Below are 21,766 nucleotides of genomic sequence, written 5' to 3'. Positions count from 1 at the left end.
TGCAAAATGGCACCTCCTGCCCAGATTTTTTGGAGGGAAGGAGCGCTAAAATTAAGGAGCAGAAAAACCCCAATTCCTTCTCCCTATTTATGGGGTGATGTGACCCTCGAGCCCTGGGGGAGGACTTGAGGGACAACCTGGAGCTGGTGGAGCCAGTCCAGAGGAGGCTCCGAGAGGATCAGAGGGATGTAGGAAAGGCTGAGGGAATGGTTCTGCCCCCACAGAAATTGGGGTTTTATTTCTCATTCTTTCAAAAATACCATTTCTGGCCACCCCCACTGTGCCCTCAGGCTTCAGTTGCTGCCTGAAATTCCTCTTTGGGCATCACTCCCAATTAAAGCTCTGCCAGGGTGAAGAGCTGCACCAAGGCTGACAAAAAACCTCATCCCCAAGCTCATTTTGGGGCTGTTTTGGCAAAAAACTGCAGCTTTCAGCCCAGGGGGCGAGGTAGGGAAAGTGCCCGGTGCCCCCCCCTGAGCTCTGCCCTTCCCTACAGCCAGATTTCCTGCCTGGAGCTGTTTACCTGCTCCTGGTTTGCTCCTTTAATAGAGCAGTAATTTTTTTTTTCTCTTTAAATCCCTCTAAATGACGAGGTGTGACGGGGAGAGCCCCGAGGCGGCGACTCTGCTCATCCTGCTGCACCAAACGTCCCAGTCCCAGGTGCTCATTAATGGTTTGTACATCCCTGTGTCATTATCCCGAGCGTGGATTTGGCTTCGGACACCCGTGGTGGGTTGAGCAACAAAGGCCCTTAAAGATAAACAGATCAAAGCTCAGCTGTCATTCCAATAATCAGCTCCTAATGAGGTCAGGATTCTTGGCCTTGTAAGGCTTTTTTTTTTTTTTTAAATTTTGTTTGCAACACTGCATCCTTGTTAAATCCCAAGAATGGAATAAATTTAATGGAATAAATTCCGTTAAATGGATGGAATAACCTGGATGCAGGGAGGTGCAAATAAACTCCATTCCCTGGCATTCACAGATCCGTGCCCTGGGCTGGTGTCATCGCAGCAATTGCCCGTCAGTGTCTGAGGAGGGGTTACAGGAATCCATGGAATGGTTTGGGATGGAAGGGGCCTTAAAGATCATCTCATTCCAGCTCTGCCATGGGCAAGGACACCTTCCACTATCCCAGGCTGCTCCAACATGGCCTTGGACACTTCCAGGGGTGGCTTATCCATGGAATCATCTGTGCCAGGGCCTCCCCACCCTCGCAGGGAACACTTCCTTCCCAATATCCCATCTAAATTTCCTTTCTGTCAGTCTGAACCCATTCCCCCTTGTCCTGGCACTCCAAGTCCTTGAGAATTGTCTCCCCATGTTCCTTGTAGCCCCTTCAGGTCCTGCAAGGCCGCAGTTGGGTCACCCCAAAGCTTCTCCTCTCCAGGCTGAACAATCCCAGCTCTCCCAGCCTTTCCTCCCAGTAGAGCTGCTCCATCCCTCGGATCCCATCCTGGAGCCTCCTCTGGGCTCTCTCCAGCAGCTCCACGTCCTCCCTGTGCCGGGCCCCAGGGCTGGGGCAGCTCTGCAGGTGGGGTCTCACCTGAGCGGGGCCCTGCTGGAACCCCCCCCATTCCCGCCTCACTTTGTTCCCAGTGCTGCTGCGTGAAATCGTCGTAAGAATCCCGAGAAGCCTTGGATCTGTTCCAGGGGCTTTGTGGGAGGTTGTTACGACACACAAAACAACTTTTTAATGAAAAAATTAATAACCCTGGGTTCTGACGCTGTCAAATGTTGTCTGCCCAGGGAGTAACCAAATTTCAGCTGACGTTATTGCCCGAGTGACAAAACCATCCCAATTTTGCATTGTGGCTGCAATATTTCCATGGCTGATGCACTTTGTGTGTCTCAACCATTAATGAATATTTGGGATTGACTTTGAAGTTCTTCCCTTTCAAGAAGCCAAAGCTTCAATTGTTCTCCAGCCCCGAGGAGCTGCAGACAGACACCTCCGAGGCTTGGGAATATGGGACGAAGGTAAATGAGAGATGGTGGTTCTGATACTGCTGGGAGGAAGCTTCAAGTGAAATGTCCTTTTTTGATTAAAAAAATACTTTATAAAAGAATTCCCATCGGTTGTGGAATCACGGAATGGTTTGGGGTGGAAGGGACCTTAAAGATCATCTCGTTCCAACCCCTTTCATGGGCAGGGACACCTCCCACTGGATCAGGTTGCTCAATATCCCATCCAGCCTGGCCTGGAACGGATCACATCCTGGAACTGATCATTTCTTCTGCCTCAATTATCATAGGATGCATTCCCAATTAGTTTTGTTCTTCTCCAAATTGAAATCTTAAAATAATTCTCAAAATACAATCCCCAGTCTGGGGACTGAATTACTGCTTGAATCATTTTATCCCTTCATGGTCAGTTTAATTCTTGTTTTGCTGCAGTCACGAAGTGCTAAGTTCTGCTTTAATGAATAAAATGAAACATTTCTCTCCTCAGAAATGTTTTGGGGTGGAAAAATTGAAGCTGGAGACTTCCTTCCCTTGGTTAGCCAAAATTATCCACTCAAATTATCCCAGCTGAGCAGAAATGATTGTTGGCTGCACCAACTGAAAGAAGCATTTGGGGTTCTGGGTTTGGCTATGGCCATAAATAAACTGAAATTAGGTGTCCAAGCAATTGCAGGGACGCCACCAACTCCCGAGTTCCCAATTGCTCCCATTCCTTTCCAGGAAGGAAAGGGTTGTCTGGATATTACCAGTGGTCATTCTGACCTCCAAATTGTGGTGCCAGGACATAAAACTGGAGCACATTCCAACCCTAATTAGGCCAGGGAAGCAACTTGCCCAGTAGCCTGTATCCACCCCCAGCTGCTGAATGTTTTATTTCCACAGAGAAACAGAATTCAGCTCCCTCTTGGAAAAAGGGAAGGAGAAACTGCTCCTTGAGACTTGACAGAAGTTGCTCTGAGGGTCAAGGGGGGAATTATTCCCAGAAAGGGCTTCAGATATGAAGCTGACTTGGAAAAAAGCCCCACATTTTTAAAAAATTCTGATTTTGGTTGTTAAATGTACTTGGCGATCCTACAGAAGGTGAAGGTAGTGACACAATAAACTCTACACCAGGATGTGTTTCTGGAATAAAATGCTGAAAAACTGAAAAACTTGGTGCCACACAGGATTTGTGACCTCATTGGGCTCTCATCTAAAGCAGGGTTTCATTCTCAACGAGAGATTCAAATCAGACCTGTGGCACAATCTGAAAACACACAGAAAAACAGCTGCAATTACATTTATGCAAAACATGCAAATACTTTGTGAATCCGGAGCTATCTGGGATGAGTCTGGCATCGTTTTAATTGGGGAATGGCTGTGAGACAGACAAGGCAGTGACTAAACTGCCAGACAGAGGAGGAAAAACACGTTGCTTTCCAAGGAGATCACCATAAAGGTCTAAATTCCCTGAATCAACAGTGCTGGTCATGAGGAGCGTTTGATCTATAATTAAGTCACATAAAATGAGGTTCCAGTGTGGAATGGGGATGCCACCAGCAAGGAAACAGGGAAGGAGCATTGCAGCACCAAATCAAAGGTCAGTGCAGGAGAAGGGAGTCTTTTCCATGCAGGATGAGCTTGGGAAACACGTCCCATGAGCAAAGGCTGGCCCTGGGGCTGTCCAGGACAGTATAAAACCCACTCCGACTGCAGAAGCCCTCATCCACTTCTCCTGCCTTCTCCTGCTCGGTGAAACAGGTGAGCTGCAACCACCTTTGCCTTCCTCTTCTCCTTCTCCTTCCTCTTCTCCTTCTCCTTCTTCTCTTTGCCTTCCGCTCCGCCCTTGGTGCTGTGTAGCTTTTGCTGAGACCTTTGTTCCTTGATCCTGCTCCCAACCTCTGCTCACGGGCAAGAGGGGGGAGAAGCCGTTGGGCTCCTTGCAGGGAAACTGTGGGGATGGGTTCCAGATCCTTCCTTCCTCCCGATTCCCTGTCCCTTCTCCCCGGTCTCTGCTCTTTCTCCTGCTGAGGCTGTGCCTCACATCCTGCCTGTGCCTTCTGCCAGGTGCTCCTCCAGCCACAGCCATGTCCTGCTACGACCTGTGCCGGCCCTGCGGCCCCACCCCGCTGGCCAACAGCTGCAACGAGCCCTGCGTCCGGCAGTGCCAGGACTCCCGGGTCATCATCGAGCCGTCCCCTGTGGTGGTCACCCTGCCCGGGCCCATCCTCAGCTCCTTCCCCCAGAACACCGCCGTGGGATCCTCCACCTCTGCTGCTGTGGGCAGCATCCTGAGAGAGTCCGGTGTCCCCATCAACTCGGGGGGCTTTGGGCTCTCTGGGCTCTCTGGCCTTGGTGGCCGCTACTGTGGCCGGAGGTGCCTGCCCTGCTAGAGCCGGGCCGGATGTCCAGCGAGTGCCTCCCCCAGGAAGCCTCAAGCCAGGTGCTGGACTGAGGCTGGAGCTGCTGGCCAGCGTTTCCTGAGGCCTTGGGGCCCCTCGAGCCCTCCTGCCAAGGAGGGAGGGAAACGTGGCCAGCTGAGGCTTCTGTTTGTCCTGCTTTCTTCTGTGCCTCCCGAGGCCCTGTTGTGCCCTGCTCTCCTGGCCCAGGGGCTCAGCCCCAAGCCAGCGCAGCGGGGTCCTGCTGCTCCCGCTGTCCCCGTGCCTGTGGGAGGCAGACGTGTGTCCCACTGCTGCCCAGGGCTGCCTGCCTGTCCCTGCTGCTGGGGCAGCCTGGCCCCGGGCCCTGCCCATCCCCCTGCTTTATTTCTGTCTTTACACTCAATAAAGTTGACTCTGCATTGAAACTGGAGTCTCCTGGAGTTCCTTCCATTTGGGGATACCCAGCTAAAGCTGCTCCATGGGGGATGGGATGCCCTGGGTGGGATTGGGTGGGCAGTGGACATTTTACATGCCTGGGTGAGTTGAGAAGCTCCAAGGGCCACAGTCACTGGCAGTGCCATGGGGCAGTGGAGGGAGTGTGGCGTTGTGTGAGTGTGCACAGGGTGACCAGGAGGTGCCCCAGGGGACAGGTGAGCCAGGACAGAGGTTGGGGATGTGCTGAGGATGGGTGTGTAACGTGGAAATGGGAGAGGGATGGACACACAGGGACCATGATCCCTCATCTGAAGGAGAGGAGCAGTGACAGTGACATGGCCTGGGACTGTACCCAGGCCTAGAAGAGAGCAGGAAAAGCATCTGATCCCCCACCAGAACTGCCCTGTGGTCAGAGGCGTTAATTGCTGTGGAGTCATTCCGTGTGTGTCACCGTGTCCTAAAGGAACGGGAGTCTGGAGCAGTCCTGCAGAAATCTGCTGGGCAGACTGTCCTCTTGAGCTTTTTTCCAACATCACAGATTCTGGGATTCCTCCCCATGAGGGATCCGTCCTCAGTCCATTCCCACAGTGCCAATATCAGGCAGAGGACTCGCATCTCTCTTTGCACAGCTGCCCTGGGTGCCACGTGTCACCTCAGGACCTTGGGTTGTCCCTATGCTCCAGGGTTTGGATGCTGTTCTGGGATGCAGGCAAGGAAAACAATCATTTGTAGGTGGAAATGCACAATAAAGGCTTTGGGAAGGTGCCAGTTAATCTGCACAGAAATACCTTCTGGAAGGTCAGTGTTTTGCATCATCAACTGGAACTCAGCGTCCAACCTCCCTCCTGACTCAAAAATCCCCTGGGGCATCTCCTGGGCACCCTGTGCACACTCACACAATGCTCCACTCCCTCCAATCCCACCCAGGGCATCCCATCTCCCATGGAGCAGCTTTAGCTGGGTATCCCCAAATGGAAGGAACTCCAGGAGACTCCAGTTCCAATGCAGAGTCAACTTTATTGAGTGTAAAGACAGAAATAAAGCAGGGGGATGGGCAGGGCCCGGGGCCAGGCTGCCCCAGCAGCAGGGACAGGCAGGCAGCCCTGGGCAGCAGTGGGACACACGTCTGCCTCCCACAGGCACGGGGACAGCGGGAGCAGCAGGACCCCGCTGCGCTGGCTTGGGGCTGAGCCCCTGGGCCAGGAGAGCAGGGCACAACAGGGCCTCGGGAGGCACAGAAGAAAGCAGGACAAGCAGAAGCCTCAGCTGGCCACGTTTCCCTCCCTCCTTGGCAGGAGGGCTCGAGGGGCCCCAAGGCCTCAGGAAACGCTGGCCAGCAGCTCCAGCCTCAGTCCAGCACCTGGCTTGAGGCTTCCTGGGGGAGGCACTCACTGGACGTCCGGCCCGGCTCTAGCAGGGCAGGCACCTCCGGCCACAGTAGCGGCCACCAAGGCCAGAGAGCCCAGAGAGCCCAAAGCCCCCGGAGTTGATGGGCACTCCCTCCTCGCTCAGGATGCTGCCCACAGCAGCGGAGGTGGAGGATCCCACGGCGGTGTTCTGGGGGAAGGAGCTGAGGATGGGCCCAGGCAGGGTGACCACCACGGGTGACGGCTGGATGACCACACGGGAGTCCTGGCACTGCCGGACGCAGGGCTCGTTGCAGCTGTTGGCCAGCGGGGTGGGGCCGCAGGGCCGGCACAGGTCGTAGCAGGACATGGCTGTGGCTGGAGGGGAGCCTGGAGAGAGGGCAGGGAAAGAACCAGGAGCAGGATGTGAGGCCCAGCTGGAGATGCTTCTCTCAGGAGAAGGAGCAGAGACTGGGGAAGAGGGACAGCCTGGATCCCAAAGCGTTCCCTAGAAAGAAATCCCAACACCTCCCAGTTCTCCCCAGTGACGAACAAGGACAGCAGAGATGGTGGCAGAAAGATCCGGGCTCTCAGTTCTACATGGAGGCAAAGATTTGGTTGATACCCAAAGAAAAAGAGAACAACAGAAAGAGAAGAGGAAGGCAAAGGCCCTCTCTACTCACCTGTTTCACCGAGGAGGAGAAGGCAGGAGAAGTGGATGAGGGATCCTGCAGTTGGAGTGGCTTTTATACTGTCTCTCACAGCCCCGGGCCCAGACGCGCCTTTGCCCACGGAACGTGTTTACCAACAAGCTCATATTTTATGCAAAGCATCCCAATTAAGTAAACTGGAGGTTGTTTATGTTCCCTGCAACGCTGCCTTTTCATTTCCCTGTGCAGGACATGCCCATTCAGCCAAACTGGCTCCTTTCAAGTGACAGCATTAGAGGCCAAAATGTTTTCGGGGTGTTTTTCAGCCAGAACCAGGCTGATGTTTCAGCCAGCTGGGTGGAGTGGTGCCGTATTTCCAGGTGATGTCAGCACCTTCCCCTCCCGAGGCAGCCTCCGAGCCTTTGGAGTAATAAATGCAGTTTTTTTCATTATAAACCCAGGATTAAAGGGCTGGCTTTGGTGGGGACTGGCCGTAGACGTTGCTCTCTGTGACTCCAAGGCCTTTCAAGCCTTCTTAGACATCATTTATTCATCAGAGAGACTGCATGGGTTGGTTTTGAACTTTTTTTGGGATCTCATATTGCCTTTAGAAGAAATTATCTCTTTTCTTCTGCCTTTCACCCCTTTCAGCATTGCCTGGGGTTCTCCAATCAACAGAATAAGAATGTTGCAGAAGGAAGGACGCTGCTTTCCCAACAACAAACATTAGTCAAGGTCGTTATCTTGCAGAAAACACTCCCTAATGAGAACCTCTGACTTCAAAACTCTTCCCTCTTCCATTCCTCACAACCATCCCTCCACTTCTTTTCTCCCCTGCCTCTGACCAGACCCTACACACGGTCCCAAACACTCGGGAATATTTCCAAGCAGGACACAACCATCACCGGGAGCACCTGAGGGCTGGCAGTGCCAGCAAACCCAGCCTGGGGAGCAGCAGGGGTCAGGATATCCCCAGAGATGCCTGGCAAGGGAAGGATTCTGGGCTCTGAGCTGCATTTCCTGGGGCAAGACAAGAGCTGATGTCCCCAGGAGCAGTGACAGCCCTGCTTGGGCACCACCTGCACAACTGTGACACCCCTCATGGCAAAAGGGGCAAAACTCCTGTTCCAGCGAGGCTGGGACTTCATCAGAGACTGGAAACTCTTTAATCCCAGAGGTCCAAGGCAGATTCCTCCTTCAGGAGGATGAAGGGGGCTCTCAGGTTGACAGGAGATGTTTCTCCAAACAAACACATTAAGAAGAAAATGCCAGGTGTGACTGAAACAGGGCAGATCTAAAAGCAAGATTTCCTTCAAAACGTGCACCAGGTTTCCAGCCACGGCATTTCCACTTAAATCCCTTCCACGGGCAAAACATTAAAGGCACCAAAGGCATTTCCAGCCCTCTCTCCTTCTCCCTGACCCAGCCCTCCCCGCTGAGGGTCTCCATAAAGCCTCATTCTCTCAGAGCAGGTCCTGGTGGGGGTTGCCTCCCTTCCCTGGTTTCATTTTGACCTTGTTGCTGTCAGTGTCCCCTCCTGGCTCAGACAGGGATGGGAGGGCATTTCCACAAGGTCCCCCAGCACATGAAGAGACAGGGGAACTTGAAAGGATTGCTTTATTTCAGATGTTGAGTCCCAAAATAGGGCAGAAGAGCAGTCTTTGAGTGTCACAAGATGACTGCAGGGCCAGGTACAACCCACTGCCCGGGGAGAAACGCTCCACAGAAAGCGGGAAAAGAAGATTGAACATTTAATGACTTTGACAGATGTACTGGCTGGCACATGTCCCTTCAACTTGTTTGGACTCCCTCTGCATCCAGGGTTTGGAAGAAGTGCTTGGAGGAAGGAAGGCAAAGGTCCAACTGCAGGTGGTAGAACACAACCATGGCCTTGGGCAGGTGGGTGGAACTTGCACAGAAGCCATCAGGTCAGTGGCTTGACTCATCAGCTGGAAGTTGTCCAACCTCTGTCCTGGCCCACCTGTCCCCTGGGGCACCTCCTGGTCACCCTGTGCACACTCACACAACGCCACACTCCCTCCACTGCCCCATGGCACTGCCAGTGACTGTGGTCCTTGGAGCTTCTCAACTCACCCAGGCATGTAAAATGTCCACTGCCCACCCAATCCCACCCAGGGCATCCCATTCCCCATGGAGCAGCTTTAGCTGGGTATCCCCAAATGGAAGGAACTCCAGGAGACTCCAGTTCCAATGCAGAGTCAACTTTATTGAGTGTAAAGACAGAAACAAAGCAGGGGGATGGGCAGGGCCCGGGGCCAGGCTGCCCCAGCAGCAGGGACAGGCAGGCAGCCCTGGGCAGCAGTGGGACACACGTCTGCCTCCCACAGGCACGGGGACAGCGGGAGCAGCAGGACCCCGCTGCGCTGGCTTGGGGCTGAGCCCCTGGGCCAGGAGAGCAGGGCACAACAGGGCCTCGGGAGGCACAGAAGAAAGCAGGACAAACAGAAGCCTCAGCTGGCCACGTTTCCCTCCCTCCTTGGCAGGAGGGCTCGAGGGGCCCCAAGGCCTCAGGAAACGCTGGCCAGCAGCTCCAGCCTCAGTCCAGCACCTGGCTTGAGGCTTCCTGGGGGAGGCACTCGCTGGACGTCCGGCCCGGCTCTAGCAGGGCAGGCACCTCCGGCCACAGTAGCGGCCACCAAGGCCAGAGAGCCCAGAGAGCCCAAAGCCCCCGGAGTTGATGGGGACACCGGACTCGCTCAGGATGCTGCCCACAGCAGCGGAGGTGGAGGATCCCACGGCGGTGTTCTGGGGGAAGGAGCTGAGGATGGGCCCAGGCAGGGTGACCACCACAGGGGACGGCTCGATGATGACCCGGGAATCCTGGCACTGCCGGACGCAGGGCTCGTTGCAGCTGTTGGCCAGCGGGGTGGGGCCGCAGGGCCGGCACAGGTCGTAGCAGGACATGGCTGTGGCTGGAGGAGCACCTGGCAGAAGGCACAGGCAGGATGTGAGGCACAGCCTCAGCAGGAGAAAGAGCAGAGACCGGGGAGAAGGGACAGGGAATCGGGAGGAAGGAAGGATCTGGAACCCATCCCCACAGTTTCCCTGCAAGGAGCCCAACGGCTTCTCCCCCCTCTTGCCCGTGAGCAGAGGTTGGGAGCAGGATCAAGGAGCAAAGGTCTCAGCAAAAGCTACACAGCACCGAGGGCAGAGCGGAAGGCAAAGAGAAGAAGGAGAAGGAGAAGAGGAAGGCAAAGGTGGTTGCAGCTCACCTGTTTCACCGAGCAGGAGAAGGCAGGAGAAGTGGATGAGGGCTTCTGCACTTGCTCTGCCTTTTATACTGTCCCACACAGCCCCGGGCCCACCGGCACCCTCTGCACATGGAATGTGTTTACCAAGCTCATCTTGCATGCAAAACATCCCAATTAGAGAAATGGGGACACTGCAACGCTGCTTTTTCATTTCCCTGTGCAGGACATGCCCAGTCAGCCTGCCAGGCTCCTTTCAAGTGCCAGGATTAGAGACCAAAATGTGTCTAGGGGCAATGCCACGTCAGCAGGGATGGGTGATGCAGCCAGTGCTGTTGGGGACTGTCCTATTTCACCAGGTGACACCAGGCCCTTTGCCCTCCAGGGCCTCACTTTAGGGTTCTCAGAATGATCGGTGCATTTCTTCTGGCAGCCCTAAAATAACAAGCCAGATTTTAAATTGCATTTTCTGTGACAGGAGTCACCTCATCCACTGCATAATCAAATATTCGACTCCATCAGAGCTGGCTGTAAACTTCCCTGTCACCTTGGGCACTCTAAGTTTGAAGAATCAGGAATTTCACATCCAGACAAATCCGTGTGCTCTTAGCCCTTCCATGCCTTGGCGGAGAGCCCTCAGCATCCTCCAGTCAACAGAAGGATGCTTGAAAAGCAGAGTCCTCTCCAACACACCATAATTCTGCTCCCACCACCTCCACCCAGCACCAAGTGTCCGTGCTGGGCCTTTCCCACTGTTCCTTCTCCATCCCCAAATCTCCAAAACCCTTCTTGGAGCCTACACCCAAACTCAGTAGCAGGCAGTGGAAAAAGCCTGCAGAGCTCTCCAGGAGACATCAAAACACATCAGAAGGACTCATGGCCCGGGAATGTCAGCAGGAAAACACTGCAGGCAAGCAGACAGCAAGATCATCGGTTCCTCTTCCCATCAGCTCAGCACTCAGACATGCAGGGTCCAGCTGGCCTGGCCTTGTCCCACAGTCAGCATCGAGGGACTGCTCTTTAATGGCCTTTGACCCCTACATTCCTGGCCTTTCCTCCCTGGAATGGTCTTTGAGCCCCTCCATTCCCTGCCCTCCCTCCATGGAATGGTCTTTGAGCCCTCCATTCCCTGCCTTCCCTCCATGGAATGGTCTTTGAGCCCTCCATTCCCTGCCCTCCCTCCCTGGAATGGTCTTTGAGCCCCTCCATTCCCTGCCCTCCCTCCATGGAATGGTCTTTGAGCCCTCCATTCCCTGCCTTTCCTCCCTGGAATGGTCTTTGAGCCCTCCATTCCCTGCTTTCCCTGGAATGGTCTTTGAGCCCCTCCATTCCCTGCTTTCCCTGGAATGGTCTTTGAGCCTGTCTGTTCTGCTCCAGGTAGAGCGAGGGTCACTTCTTGTGTTTGGACAATGCTCTCAGGCACAGGGTGGGATTTTGGGGTGTCTGTGCAGGGCCAGGACCTGGATTTGATGATTTGTGGGTCCCTTCCAATCTGGGTAGTCCATGATTCTGTTATTCCCTGAATGGCAGGGACTGGAAGATGTGGGAGGAAGCAGGAGGCACCTTGTCCTCTTCTGCGCCACCAACCACTCGACAACCCAACACCTGAGCAATGTTGTCCCCTCCCCGATGTCATGAGCCACTGTGAACTCCCGAGCTGTGCCTGCATCTCTGCCAGCCCTGCTGACCGCTGCAGAGGGGACAGGAGGGCACGGGGGATGGTGTGGTGGCAGGAGCGAAGGGTGACAAGTCCTTGGCATTCTGTCACATGCAGGACATGAGCCATGGAAGGTGTTCCAGGAAACATTTTTCTACAGAGCAGTGAAACACATGGACCAGGGAGGTTATGGAGTGTCCATCCTTGGACAGATTGAGAAGCCATTGGCATCTGGCTCAAGGTTGTCCGACCTGAGTTGAGGGTTGGGCCACAAGACCTCTCTAAGTGTATTCCAACCCCAATAACTGTGATTTTGTGACTTTCCATTTAGCAGCTTTAGCTGGGTATCCCCAAATGGAAGGAACTCCAGGAGACTCCAGTTCCAATGCAGAGTCAACTTTATTGAGTGTAAAGACAGAAATAAAGCAGGGGGATGGACAGGGCCCGGGGCCAGGCTGCCCCAGCAGCAGGGACAGGCAGGCAGCCCTGGGCAGCAGTGGGACACACGTCTGCCTCCCACAGGCACGGGGACAGCGGGAGCAGCAGGACCCCGCTGCGCTGGCTTGGGGCTGAGCCCCTGGGCCAGGAGAGCAGGGCACAACAGGGCCTCGGGAGGCGCAGAAGAAAGCAGGACAAACAGAAGCCTCAGCTGGCCACGTTTCCCTCCCTCCTTGGCAGGAGGGCTCGAGGGGCCCCAAGGCCTCAGGAAACGCTGGCCAGCAGCTCCAGCCTCAGTCCAGCACCTGGCTTGAGGCTTCCTGGGGGAGGCACTCGCTGGACATCCGGCCCGGCTCTAGCAGGGCAGGCACCTCCGGCCACAGTAGCGGCCACCAAGGCCAGAGAGCCCAGAGAGCCCAAAGCCCCCGGAGTTGATGGGAACACCGGACTCGCTCAGGATGCTGCCCACAGCAGCGGAGGTGGAGGATCCCACGGCGGTGTTCTGGGGGAAGGAGCTGAGGATGGGCCCGGGCAGGGTGACCACCACGGGCGAGGGCTGGATGACCACACGGGAGTCCTGGCACTGCCGGACGCAGGGCTCGTTGCAGCTGTTGGCCAGCGGGGTGGGGCCGCAGGGCCGGCACAGGTCGTAGCAGGACATGGCTGTGGCTGGAGGGGAGCCTGGAGAGAGGGCAGGGAAAGAACCAGGAGCAGGATGTGAGGCCCAGCTGGAGATGCTGCTGGGCAGGAGGAAACACAGGCTGGGGAGAAGGGACAGCCTGGATAGGAAGATAGAAAGGACAAGGAATTGAAATCCCCAATAGGTCCCTACAAACACAGACAAGGCCTTCTCCCACCTCGCTCCAGGGTGGCAAAGAGAATGGAGACGATCACCAACTGTCCCAGCAAAACATAACTGAGGCAAAGCCTCAGTGGAAGCTAGAAGAGACAGAGGAAAGAAAATAGAAACCCGGGAAGGCACTCACCTGTTTCACCGAGCAGGAGAAGGCAGGAGAAGTGGATGAGGGATTCCGCGCTTGCTCTGCCTTTTATACCGTCCTGCTCCGCCCTGGGCCCAGGGACAGCCTTTGCACATGGAATGTGTTTACCAAGCTCATCTTGCATGCAAAACATCCCAATTACAAAAATTAGTGTTTTTATTTTTGCCCTGCAACGCTGCCTTTTCCTTTCCCTGTGCAGGACATGCCCGGTCAGCTTCCCAGCCTCCTTTCAAGTGCCAGGATTAGAGGCCTAAACATTTCCAGGGAAAATGATTTGTCAGCAGGGATGGGTGATGCAGCCAGGGCTGAGAAGTGTCCCACTGACCATCTGGTGCCAGTCCCTGGCCCTTCAGGGCATGACTTTCAGGTGCAGAGGCAGACCCACGTCCCCTGCTGGATGTTGGCACCACGGGATGGGACTGAGGATGGTCCCTCATCTGAAGGGATCCCTGAAGCATTAGATTGGAAAAGATCTCCCAGACCATCGCATCCAACCTCTGCCTGATCCCCACTTTGTCACCCAGCTCAGAACACTGAGTGCCACGTCCAGCTTTTCCTCGGACACCTCCAGGAACTGGGACTCTAGACCTCCCTGGGCAGCCCCTTCCAAGGTCAGAGCAGCAGTGCCCAGCCTGGAGAGGTGATGCCTCATTCAGGGTGAGGGACAGAGCCGACCGTCGAAGGGAGATGACCAGGCTGGAACCTCAGGGCCCTGAGGAGTCTGGCCCCATTAACAGGAAACACTTTAAAGTTGTGCCCTGGAGGGCCAGGGTTGGAATTATTTGGGATGTTGGACGCTCCTCAGCACTGGCTGCATCACCCATCCCTGCTGACGTGGCATTGCCCCCAGACACATTTTGGTCTCTAATCCTGGCACTTGAAAGGAGCCTGGCAGGCTGACTGGGCACGTCCTGCACAGGGAAATGAAAAAGCAGCGTTGCAGTGTCCCCATTTCTCTAATTGGGATGTTTTGCATGCAAGATGAGCTTGGTAAACACATTCCATGTGCAGAGGGTGCCGGTGGGCCCGGGGCTGTGTGGGACAGTATAAAAGGCAGAGCAAGTGCAGAAGTCCTCATCCACTTCTCCTGCCTTCTCCTGCTCGGTGAAACAGGTGAGTAGGAAGGGTCTTTGCCTCGCTCTTCTCTTTCTCTTCTGGCCTCGCTACAGCTTCTAGTGAGATTCTTGCTCTTTGATTGTTCCTGAGTCCTGGCTCCAGGTAACCTCCATGGGAGGTGGGAGAAGGTCTTGGCCTTCCTTTGCTGGGAACACTTTGGGGCTGGGGCTGTTGAATTCCTCCCTTCCTTCCTATCCAGGCTGTCCCTTCTCCCCAGCCTGTGTTTCCTCCTGCCCAGCAGCATCTCCAGCTGGGCCTCACATCCCGCTCCTGGTTCTTTCCCTGCCCTCTCTCCAGGCTCTCCTCCAGCCACAGCCATGTCCTGCTACGACCTGTGCCGGCCCTGCGGCCCCACCCCGCTGGCCAACAGCTGCAACGAGCCCTGCGTCCGGCAGTGCCAGGACTCCCGTGTGGTCATCCAGCCCTCGCCTGTGGTGGTCACCCTGCCCGGGCCCATCCTCAGCTCCTTCCCCCAGAACACCGCCGTGGGATCCTCCACCTCTGCTGCTGTGGGCAGCATCCTGAGCGAGGAGGGAGTGCCCATCAACTCCGGGGGCTTTGGGCTCTCTGGGCTCTCTGGCCTTGGTGGCCGCTACTGTGGCCGGAGGTGCCTGCCCTGCTAGAGCCGGGCCGGATGTCCAGCGAGTGCCTCCCCCAGGAAGCCTCAAGCCAGGTGCTGGACTGAGGCTGGAGCTGCTGGCCAGCGTTTCCTGAGGCCTTGGGGCCCCTCGAGCCCTCCTGCCAAGGAGGGAGGGAAGGGAGGTGCTGTCTGGACTTGTGGCCAGCCTGTCTCAGCCTTGAAAATCCTACTTTTGAAGAGTTTCCTTGTCTCTGTGATTTTGCATTTCACCCTGTGTGGTTTAATGCTGTAATTGCCCACAGTGAGTGGAGGGGTTTTACTCAGGAATTAAGGAAAGGTGGAGGCTTGCTTGCTGTCTCTCAGCTGGAACGGTTTCAGTGGCTTCTTTTCCCTTCGTAAATATATATTTTCCTTTTGTTTTTGCTGAATGCTACTTGACTTTTTATCATTAAACTGACGTTGCATCTGATTTTGAGTTGCATTGTGGTTTTTCCCTCCTTTTTACCTTCCCTTGGGGCAGAATTATGTGAAAATCTGTGCAAGGATTTCACAGAGGAAAATGAGAATCCAAAAGTCATCACAACCCACCTGATAAAGACAATTTTCTCATTGTTTATACTCTTGAGAAGCACTGAATAGGTTCACAAATATATTTCTCTTTTTAGGATTTTTTTTCCCTGATTTTTAAATCCCACCTCTGTGTGTCCCTTTTTTGGTAACTTTGAAACTCCTGAGAATCTGAATGTGAATATTAATACGGCAGAAGCAACACTTGCCATTGTGGCAACCAAAAGACATCTAAGAATAATAAAACTGAAAAAAAAAATTCTATTTAAAAATTAAATTATCCTAGAGCTGAGATATAAATATTTGAGGAGCTCAGGGCAAGGCATTTGGGTTCAGCATGGAGCCAGCCCAAATGTCCACAGAACAGGGAAAATAGGTGGGGTTCTTCTTCTCAAATGTTTCACACTTATGTTTAAAGCTTATTGAGAATGATCCACTTGCAAATTTACAAATTTGGGAGGAGAAGAGTTTAGCAAAAAGATCACACAGAATCCTAAACATCCTCATTGGAAGGGACCCTCAAGGATCATCTAATCCAGCTCCAGGTCCTGCAAAGACCCATAAGAATCCCGAAATGTCCCTGGCAGCGCTGTCCAAACACTCCTGGATCTCTGGCAGCCCTGGGGCCGTGCCCATTCCCAGGGGGAGCCTGGGCAGTGCCCACCACCCTCTGGGGGAAGAATTTTCCACAAATACCCAGCCCCAAACTCCCTGGCAGAGCTCCAGCCATTCCCGGGCTCCTGTCCTTGGTCACCCAGGGCAGAGATCGGAGCTGCCCCTCCACTGGGTCCCCTTTTCGTCTGTGGCTTGAGGCAGCAGAACCAAACAATGAAAGATGGCCAAGGAAAACATCCCAGACTGAGAGGAGTCTGGGCTTGAAAAGAGGTGGGTGAGTTTTCCAAACAAATAATTGGAGGGGCTGGAAAGCCTCCACGAGCCCTGCTGGCGAGACTGGCGGGATGAGTTATTCCCCGCGATCCGGGAGGAATCGTCGAGCGCTCCCCCAGGGACATCAAAGGGTGGCTTCGTTCTGCGTGGCAGGAAGGCGCCGTCCTGCGATGCAAATGGACACAGAGCTCAAGGGGTGGAGGAGTGGAATTTGGGAGAATGAAGAGTCTGGGTAAGGGGAAATAAACCCCAAAATTTCCCCTTGCTGATCTAAAGGGAAAAAAGGGAGCCACGTCCTGGAGCCTTCCCAGCCCAGCATTGCAGGGGGTTGTGCAGGATGTTGATGTTTTTATTAAATGGAGGTGCTCATTTATATTTTGGGTAGAATTTTATACCTTTATGGGTCTTCTCCATCCCCTGGAGAGAATTCCTGAAGAATGTGGAGATGATTTGGGAGCCACCTCCCCTTTGGATGTTCAGGTGGAGAAATGGGTGCAATAACTCCACAGAGATATTTATGAATTTATCAGGTTATTGAAGCATATTTGTTTTGCATTAATTAGTTCCCACACATATTTTTGCAGGTGGAACCTTTTCTTGATAAAGAAATTGTCCTGCTTTTGTTTTCCAGTCTAGGTTTAGGCTGGCATTGCATGAGAAGCATCATCCACCCATTAAAAATTCTTTCATCTTCCCAATTTATGGGTACCTTTAATTTCTGGTACTTTTATACCAGCTCTAATAATGTCAACGTGAAATTACTCCAAGCACAGTCTAATAAAGAAAATTTTTTTCCAGCTCCTCAGCAATTTGTTCACTTGTGGCTGCCTTGGGATCCAAGAGCAAATCCAAGAGGTGCCAAAACTCCTTGTGTGCCCTTCCCAGCCTGACCCAGTTACAAACAATTGTCAGTTAAAATGTTCACATCTCCAAAAAAACTCTGAGGAGCTTTCCAAGCCTGGAGAAGAGAAGCTTTGGGGTGACCTAATTGTGGCCTTCCAGGACCTGAAGGAGCCAACAAGAAACATGAGGAGAGAATTTCCGAGGGCCCGGAGTGACAGGACAGGGGGGAAAGGGGTAAAACTGAAAGAGGGGAAATTTAGGTTGGGTATAGGGGAGGAATTCTTCTCCATGGGGGTGGTGAGGCCCTGGCAGAGGTGATTCCATGGACTCCCCATCCCTGGAAGTGCCCAAGGCCAGGCTGGATGGGGCTTGGAGCAACCTGGGATAGGGGAAGGTGTCCCTGCCTGTGGATTGGAACAGGATGAGCTTAAAGATCCCTTCCCACCCAAACCATTCCATGATTCTGGTTGATATTTGTGAGCTGATACAGAAGGGCTTTATAGGTTCCCTTTCTAAAAGAACTGATAAATCAGGATTAAATGTCCCTTCACTCTTGCAGGTGTGCCTCAGACTCTGTTACCCGAATTTAATACAATAAAACCATCTCCATTTGATGTGATAAAGTGGGAATTCGTCTCTGAATTCCACAATTTTGGCGCTTCCTCCCTGGGTTCTGTGGGATTTCAGGGGTGGACGTGCTCTTTTGGCAGGGCCTTCCCCAACCCCAGAACTGAGATTGCTCTGATGCTCGGCTGGAGGCAGAGCCTGGTCGGTGGAGACAGAAATTTATTAAGGATTTACACTCATACCCTTAATAAAAGGACACCTTGGAATGATGAATTATGTATTCTAGACATTCTTGGTATTTTTCTTTATGACTAAAGTCAAACATACACCGGAGTCTAGGTTTTGTTGTGACTGAAAGGTGGCCCTGAAATAAATTTGGTCCCTAATTCCCGAGATGAGAGAAACCTGCGGGATGGAATCTGTCTGTCAGAAGATAAGGAAATAAAAACAAGGTAAATAAGCACCGAGGAAAAGACATTTAATCAGGTGGAACATTTGACATTCAGGACATACTTGCTGGAAATTAATTCCAGCTACAAAGGCTGTCTGTGGTCCCCAGGCCATCAGGGCTGAGGTATAAAAACCAACTCGACCCAACTCCTTCCCACCACTTCTCTTCCCTCTTTCCTCTTTTGTGAGCAAGGTTAGTTCAAATCCACTTCTCTTTCTCTGTTTGCTGAGTTCTTGCCTTTTAATAATCTGGCTTTTTCCCCACAGTGTTCTGCTGGTTGCTGGATTCGTTGGGGGGACAATTTTTTGTTTAAGAAATTGGGGTTTGCTGTTGGAATCGTGGAATTTCAGGAGTCCTGACTTGGTTATAGAGATCCTTGAATTGGTGATAGAAATTTATTCAAACTTGGGATTTCAGACAAGTTAAGTGACGTAGAAAATATTGGAAATAATAAAGATTAACAAACTGAATGGGTGGAACGATGGTGCAAGGGGTTGGAACTCTGGGATCTTTAAAGGTCCCTTTCCACTCCAACTATTTATTAAAACAGAAAATCCAGGAGCTCAGTTATATTTCAGCAGCATTTTATATCTTTGAGGGTCTTTTCCATCCTGGAATGCCAGCTGGGTCACCAAGTGCGGAAACTTTGTTCCAGAGTGCAATGACATCTCCTGGAATGTTGAGAAATGGGATGAGGGATTGTGGGGATAAAGGGAAAGAAGGGGAAAACCAGAGCAGAGCTGAGCACCCACCAGACTGTGACGGGTGTAGGAATCAGAATTTTGTTTTCATTGCCGTGGTGGGACCAGACCCAGCGAGCGTGCAGGGAATTCCTGCCTTTTCTCACATCCGTGGACGAGTTGTCTGGGAAAGATTTCAAAGACCTCCTCTTCAAGGCTGCTTAATGACATTAAAATTTGTACCTCTTTGTAGGCAAAGTTGGAGCCTTGAAATGAAGCCTCCCTTTCATTTTTCCAGCTGCCCATGGAACTCTCTCCACAGGTACATTTGTGGTTGGGTTTTACTCCTAATTGCTGCTCCTACAACGCTCTGGGTGCACGGAGCTGGATCTCTCCAGACATGCAATTGAAATCCTACAATTAAATTAATGATACAGGTTTGTTTCTTTTGTTCTGCTGCCAGCTCTTCCCTGGATCAGCGACAGCACAGAGGATGCTTCAGCCTCTGTCTCCTTGTAACATATTTAAGGGTTTGGTTTCCTTCGCAGCTCCTGGTTCAGCTCCTTAAAGGCTCCTTAGGAAGTTGTTGTCCTTATAACTGAACTGAGTAAATGTAGGTGCAACACGACTCCCACCTTGCACTCAGGTGTGGTCCTGTATTCCAGACCTCATCCCGAGCCATGTCCTGCTACGACCGATGTCCCTCCACCTCCTGCGGCCCCACCCCGCTGGCCAACAGCTGCAACGAGCCCTGCGTCCGGCAGTGCCAGGACTCCACCGTGGTCATCCAGCCCTCGCCCGTGGTGGTCACCCTGCCCGGGCCCATCCTCAGCTCCTTCCCCCAGAACACCACCGTGGGATCCTCGGCATCTGCGGCTGTCGGGAGCGCTCTGAGTGCCGAGGGGGTCCCCATCAACTCGGGCAGCTCCTTGGGGCTTGGGGGCTTTGGCTACCCCGGGCTGGGCAGTGGCTACAGCCGGCCCTACCGGCGCTACAACCCCTCCCGCAGCAGCTTCTACGGGCCCTGCTAAGGCGGGAGGGAAAGCGGGAGGAAAAGACCAGGAATGCTGAATCCCAACCCGTCCCTGGAGCAGGACTGAGCTCACGATTTGCAAAAGCGATGTCAGATCCCTGCAGCTCCACCTGAACGGAGTCGGTCAGCCCCTGGAATGAGGCCACTACTCCTGTTTTACTCCTTTATGTTTCTAATCCATTTTGTAGCTCTGCTGCTCCGTGTATTTGATACTACCTGGTATAAAAGTTTAAATTTAGGAAGTAGGTGGGGCTTGCTCCTCAGGGTGCACTGGAAGAAGAGCTCTGCCTGTGGAACACGTCCCCCTGAACCGAGCCTTTCCCTCCACACTGACCCCTGGTGCTTTGCAGGGCTTTAATCCTCTCATTGGGATTAATAAAGTGATGCTCTTATTGTAACTCCAGTCTCCTGCTGGTTTCTTCCTTCCCCTCCTGTTTTCCTTTGAAACTTTCTCAGGGTGAAATTTATCGTAATAGTCTGAGGGAGTTGGGAATGTTGGGAATGTTCAGCCTGGAGTGTGGAGAGCTCAGAGCACGTGCAGGATATGATTTAGATTTGCAACAGCCACTGAAGGCACTAAACCAGTCGATTTTGAGGAAAAAATGTAGAAATTCTCATGTTGGGAAGGTTTGGGTCATTCCAATAACTCCAGTTATATAAATAATGTCTGCAGCACGTTGTCCCCAGGAGTTAAATTGCTTCCAGGAATTAAATTGCTCATGGTTTATGTACCAGTCTGGCATCAGATGAAAAACCTCCCTCAAAGCTGCTTTCATCTCCAGGACCTGGGGTTCATTTCAATCCTTTGTTCCATCACACCCAGGACTCCGGAGTCAACACAAGGCTACAAATTTCAATTCACGCAGTAATTTGTCAACTCTTTGGTGCCTCTCCTGTCCTGGGAGCTCCGCGTTGTCACACAGAGGTTTTAATTGAGGGTGGAGAGGGTGAAACTCCATTGCCGATCCATGAACGGGAGCTGTTGTGTCCTGGTTCCCCATCCAAAGGCTCCCAAGCTCTTGGATGAACTCCGGGTGTTAATTACGGAACTGGCAGAGTATCATTGCCAGGCTGCTAATGATGCTTTTTCCAAAATGTGATCTCCCCTCCAAGAGCAGCAGTTTCTGTGCCTGGAGGGAAGGATGAGGAGGAGGAAGCATTCCTGGCTTATCTCAGTTTTACGGATGAAAGGGACACGTGAATTTTTCTTGGGAGTGATTCCTAATAGAAGGAATGCATTTTTAAAAAATATCGAAAAAGATTACAGGATGTTGGATCGTAGAGATTTTGAGGAAAGGGAGGAGAGAGACTCTCTTTTTAGAGAAAAACCTTTTGTAGAAAGGACTCTAATAGAAAAGAAGAGAATTTAAAGGGTTTTAGAAGACATGAAGGTTTGGGCTTGTTTTTTTTCTAAAGATAAATTATAGAAAGGTTTAACAAAATAATTAAAGTTTCTGAAGGCGTTTACCTTGAATTAGGTGAAGTCCTTTGAGTGCTCCTGACTCACACACTTTGATTGAAGTCCTTACCCAGGGGATGTGGGCGCTGAGATCTCCTCGCGTCCCTTGAACCTCGGGGAGCCAAAACTTTGCATATTTGAGCCATTAGCGAGAAGTGTTGGGAACTTTGAAGCCCTTTGTTCCTCTGAAGGCCGAGCCCAGTCTTTGTACAAAGCCTCTTCGTTTGGAGTTAATTCCTATCTTTTGCTGAGTGCTCCCGATCCCAGCTTTTTGCATCCTTTCCGTGCAGGATTTTCCAGCAGGGACAAATCAAGCCATGATAAATGGGATGAAGACCCGGGTGCAGATTCTCCTGACTCTGTCCTTTGGTTCAGAGACAACACAGCCTCTAAACCCCAAAATTTGAATTAATCTCAAACATCCACCTTCACATTTAATTTGTTGTGAAAATTGCCTGCACATCCTGGCGACTTCCCGGGATTTCGGGCAGGAGTGGTGGTGACTCAGGCATGGAAATGATATT

General features: G+C 52.6%; 6 protein-coding genes across 6 annotated transcripts; 3 read left to right on the top strand and 3 right to left on the bottom strand.

Moving 5' to 3' along the window:
* The first annotated feature begins 4,028 nt into the window (after positions 1–4,028).
* On the top strand, positions 4,029–4,334 carry LOC138098608 (feather beta keratin). The gene has a single exon (XM_068995259.1). It carries the CDS (start codon positions 4,029–4,031, stop codon positions 4,332–4,334), a length of 306 nt encoding a protein of 101 aa, XP_068851360.1.
* Positions 4,335–6,167: 1,833 nt separating this feature from the next.
* On the bottom strand, positions 6,168–6,936 carry LOC138098590 (feather keratin 1-like). The gene is given in 3 exon segments (XM_068995227.1): positions 6,168–6,493; positions 6,787–6,900; positions 6,903–6,936. Coding segments are annotated over 3 exon segments (474 nt in total).
* A 2,436-nt stretch (positions 6,937–9,372) lies between these two features.
* Positions 9,373–10,134, bottom strand: LOC138098605 (feather beta keratin-like). The gene is made up of 2 exons (XM_068995255.1): positions 9,987–10,134; positions 9,373–9,698 (listed from the first exon to the last, which is right to left on the bottom strand). The coding sequence occupies exons 1-2, from the start codon at positions 10,132–10,134 to the stop codon at positions 9,373–9,375; spliced, it is 474 nt and encodes a 157-aa protein (XP_068851356.1).
* A 2,278-nt stretch (positions 10,135–12,412) lies between these two features.
* Positions 12,413–13,191, bottom strand: LOC138098596 (feather keratin 1-like). The gene is made up of 2 exons (XM_068995239.1): positions 13,044–13,191; positions 12,413–12,738 (listed from the first exon to the last, which is right to left on the bottom strand). Exons 1-2 carry the CDS (start codon positions 13,189–13,191, stop codon positions 12,413–12,415), a joined length of 474 nt encoding a protein of 157 aa, XP_068851340.1.
* Positions 13,192–14,023: 832 nt separating this feature from the next.
* On the top strand, positions 14,024–14,797 carry LOC138098587 (feather keratin 1-like). Its single transcript, XM_068995222.1, has 2 exons — positions 14,024–14,171; positions 14,472–14,797. The coding sequence occupies exons 1-2, from the start codon at positions 14,024–14,026 to the stop codon at positions 14,795–14,797; spliced, it is 474 nt and encodes a 157-aa protein (XP_068851323.1).
* A 4,316-nt stretch (positions 14,798–19,113) lies between these two features.
* On the top strand, positions 19,114–19,781 carry LOC138098702 (feather keratin 4-like). The gene has a single exon (XM_068995428.1). The coding sequence runs from the start codon at positions 19,431–19,433 to the stop codon at positions 19,779–19,781; it is 351 nt and encodes a 116-aa protein (XP_068851529.1). The 5' UTR covers positions 19,114–19,430.
* Positions 19,782–21,766: the final 1,985 nt, after the last annotated feature.

The sequence above is a fragment of the Aphelocoma coerulescens genome, chromosome 25, assembly GCF_041296385.1.
Source record: "Aphelocoma coerulescens isolate FSJ_1873_10779 chromosome 25, UR_Acoe_1.0, whole genome shotgun sequence".
In the NCBI taxonomy this organism is placed as follows: Eukaryota; Metazoa; Chordata; class Aves; order Passeriformes; family Corvidae; genus Aphelocoma; species Aphelocoma coerulescens.
The sequence above is the reverse complement of the archived record's forward strand: the minus strand, read 5'-3'. Positions and strand labels throughout refer to the sequence as shown.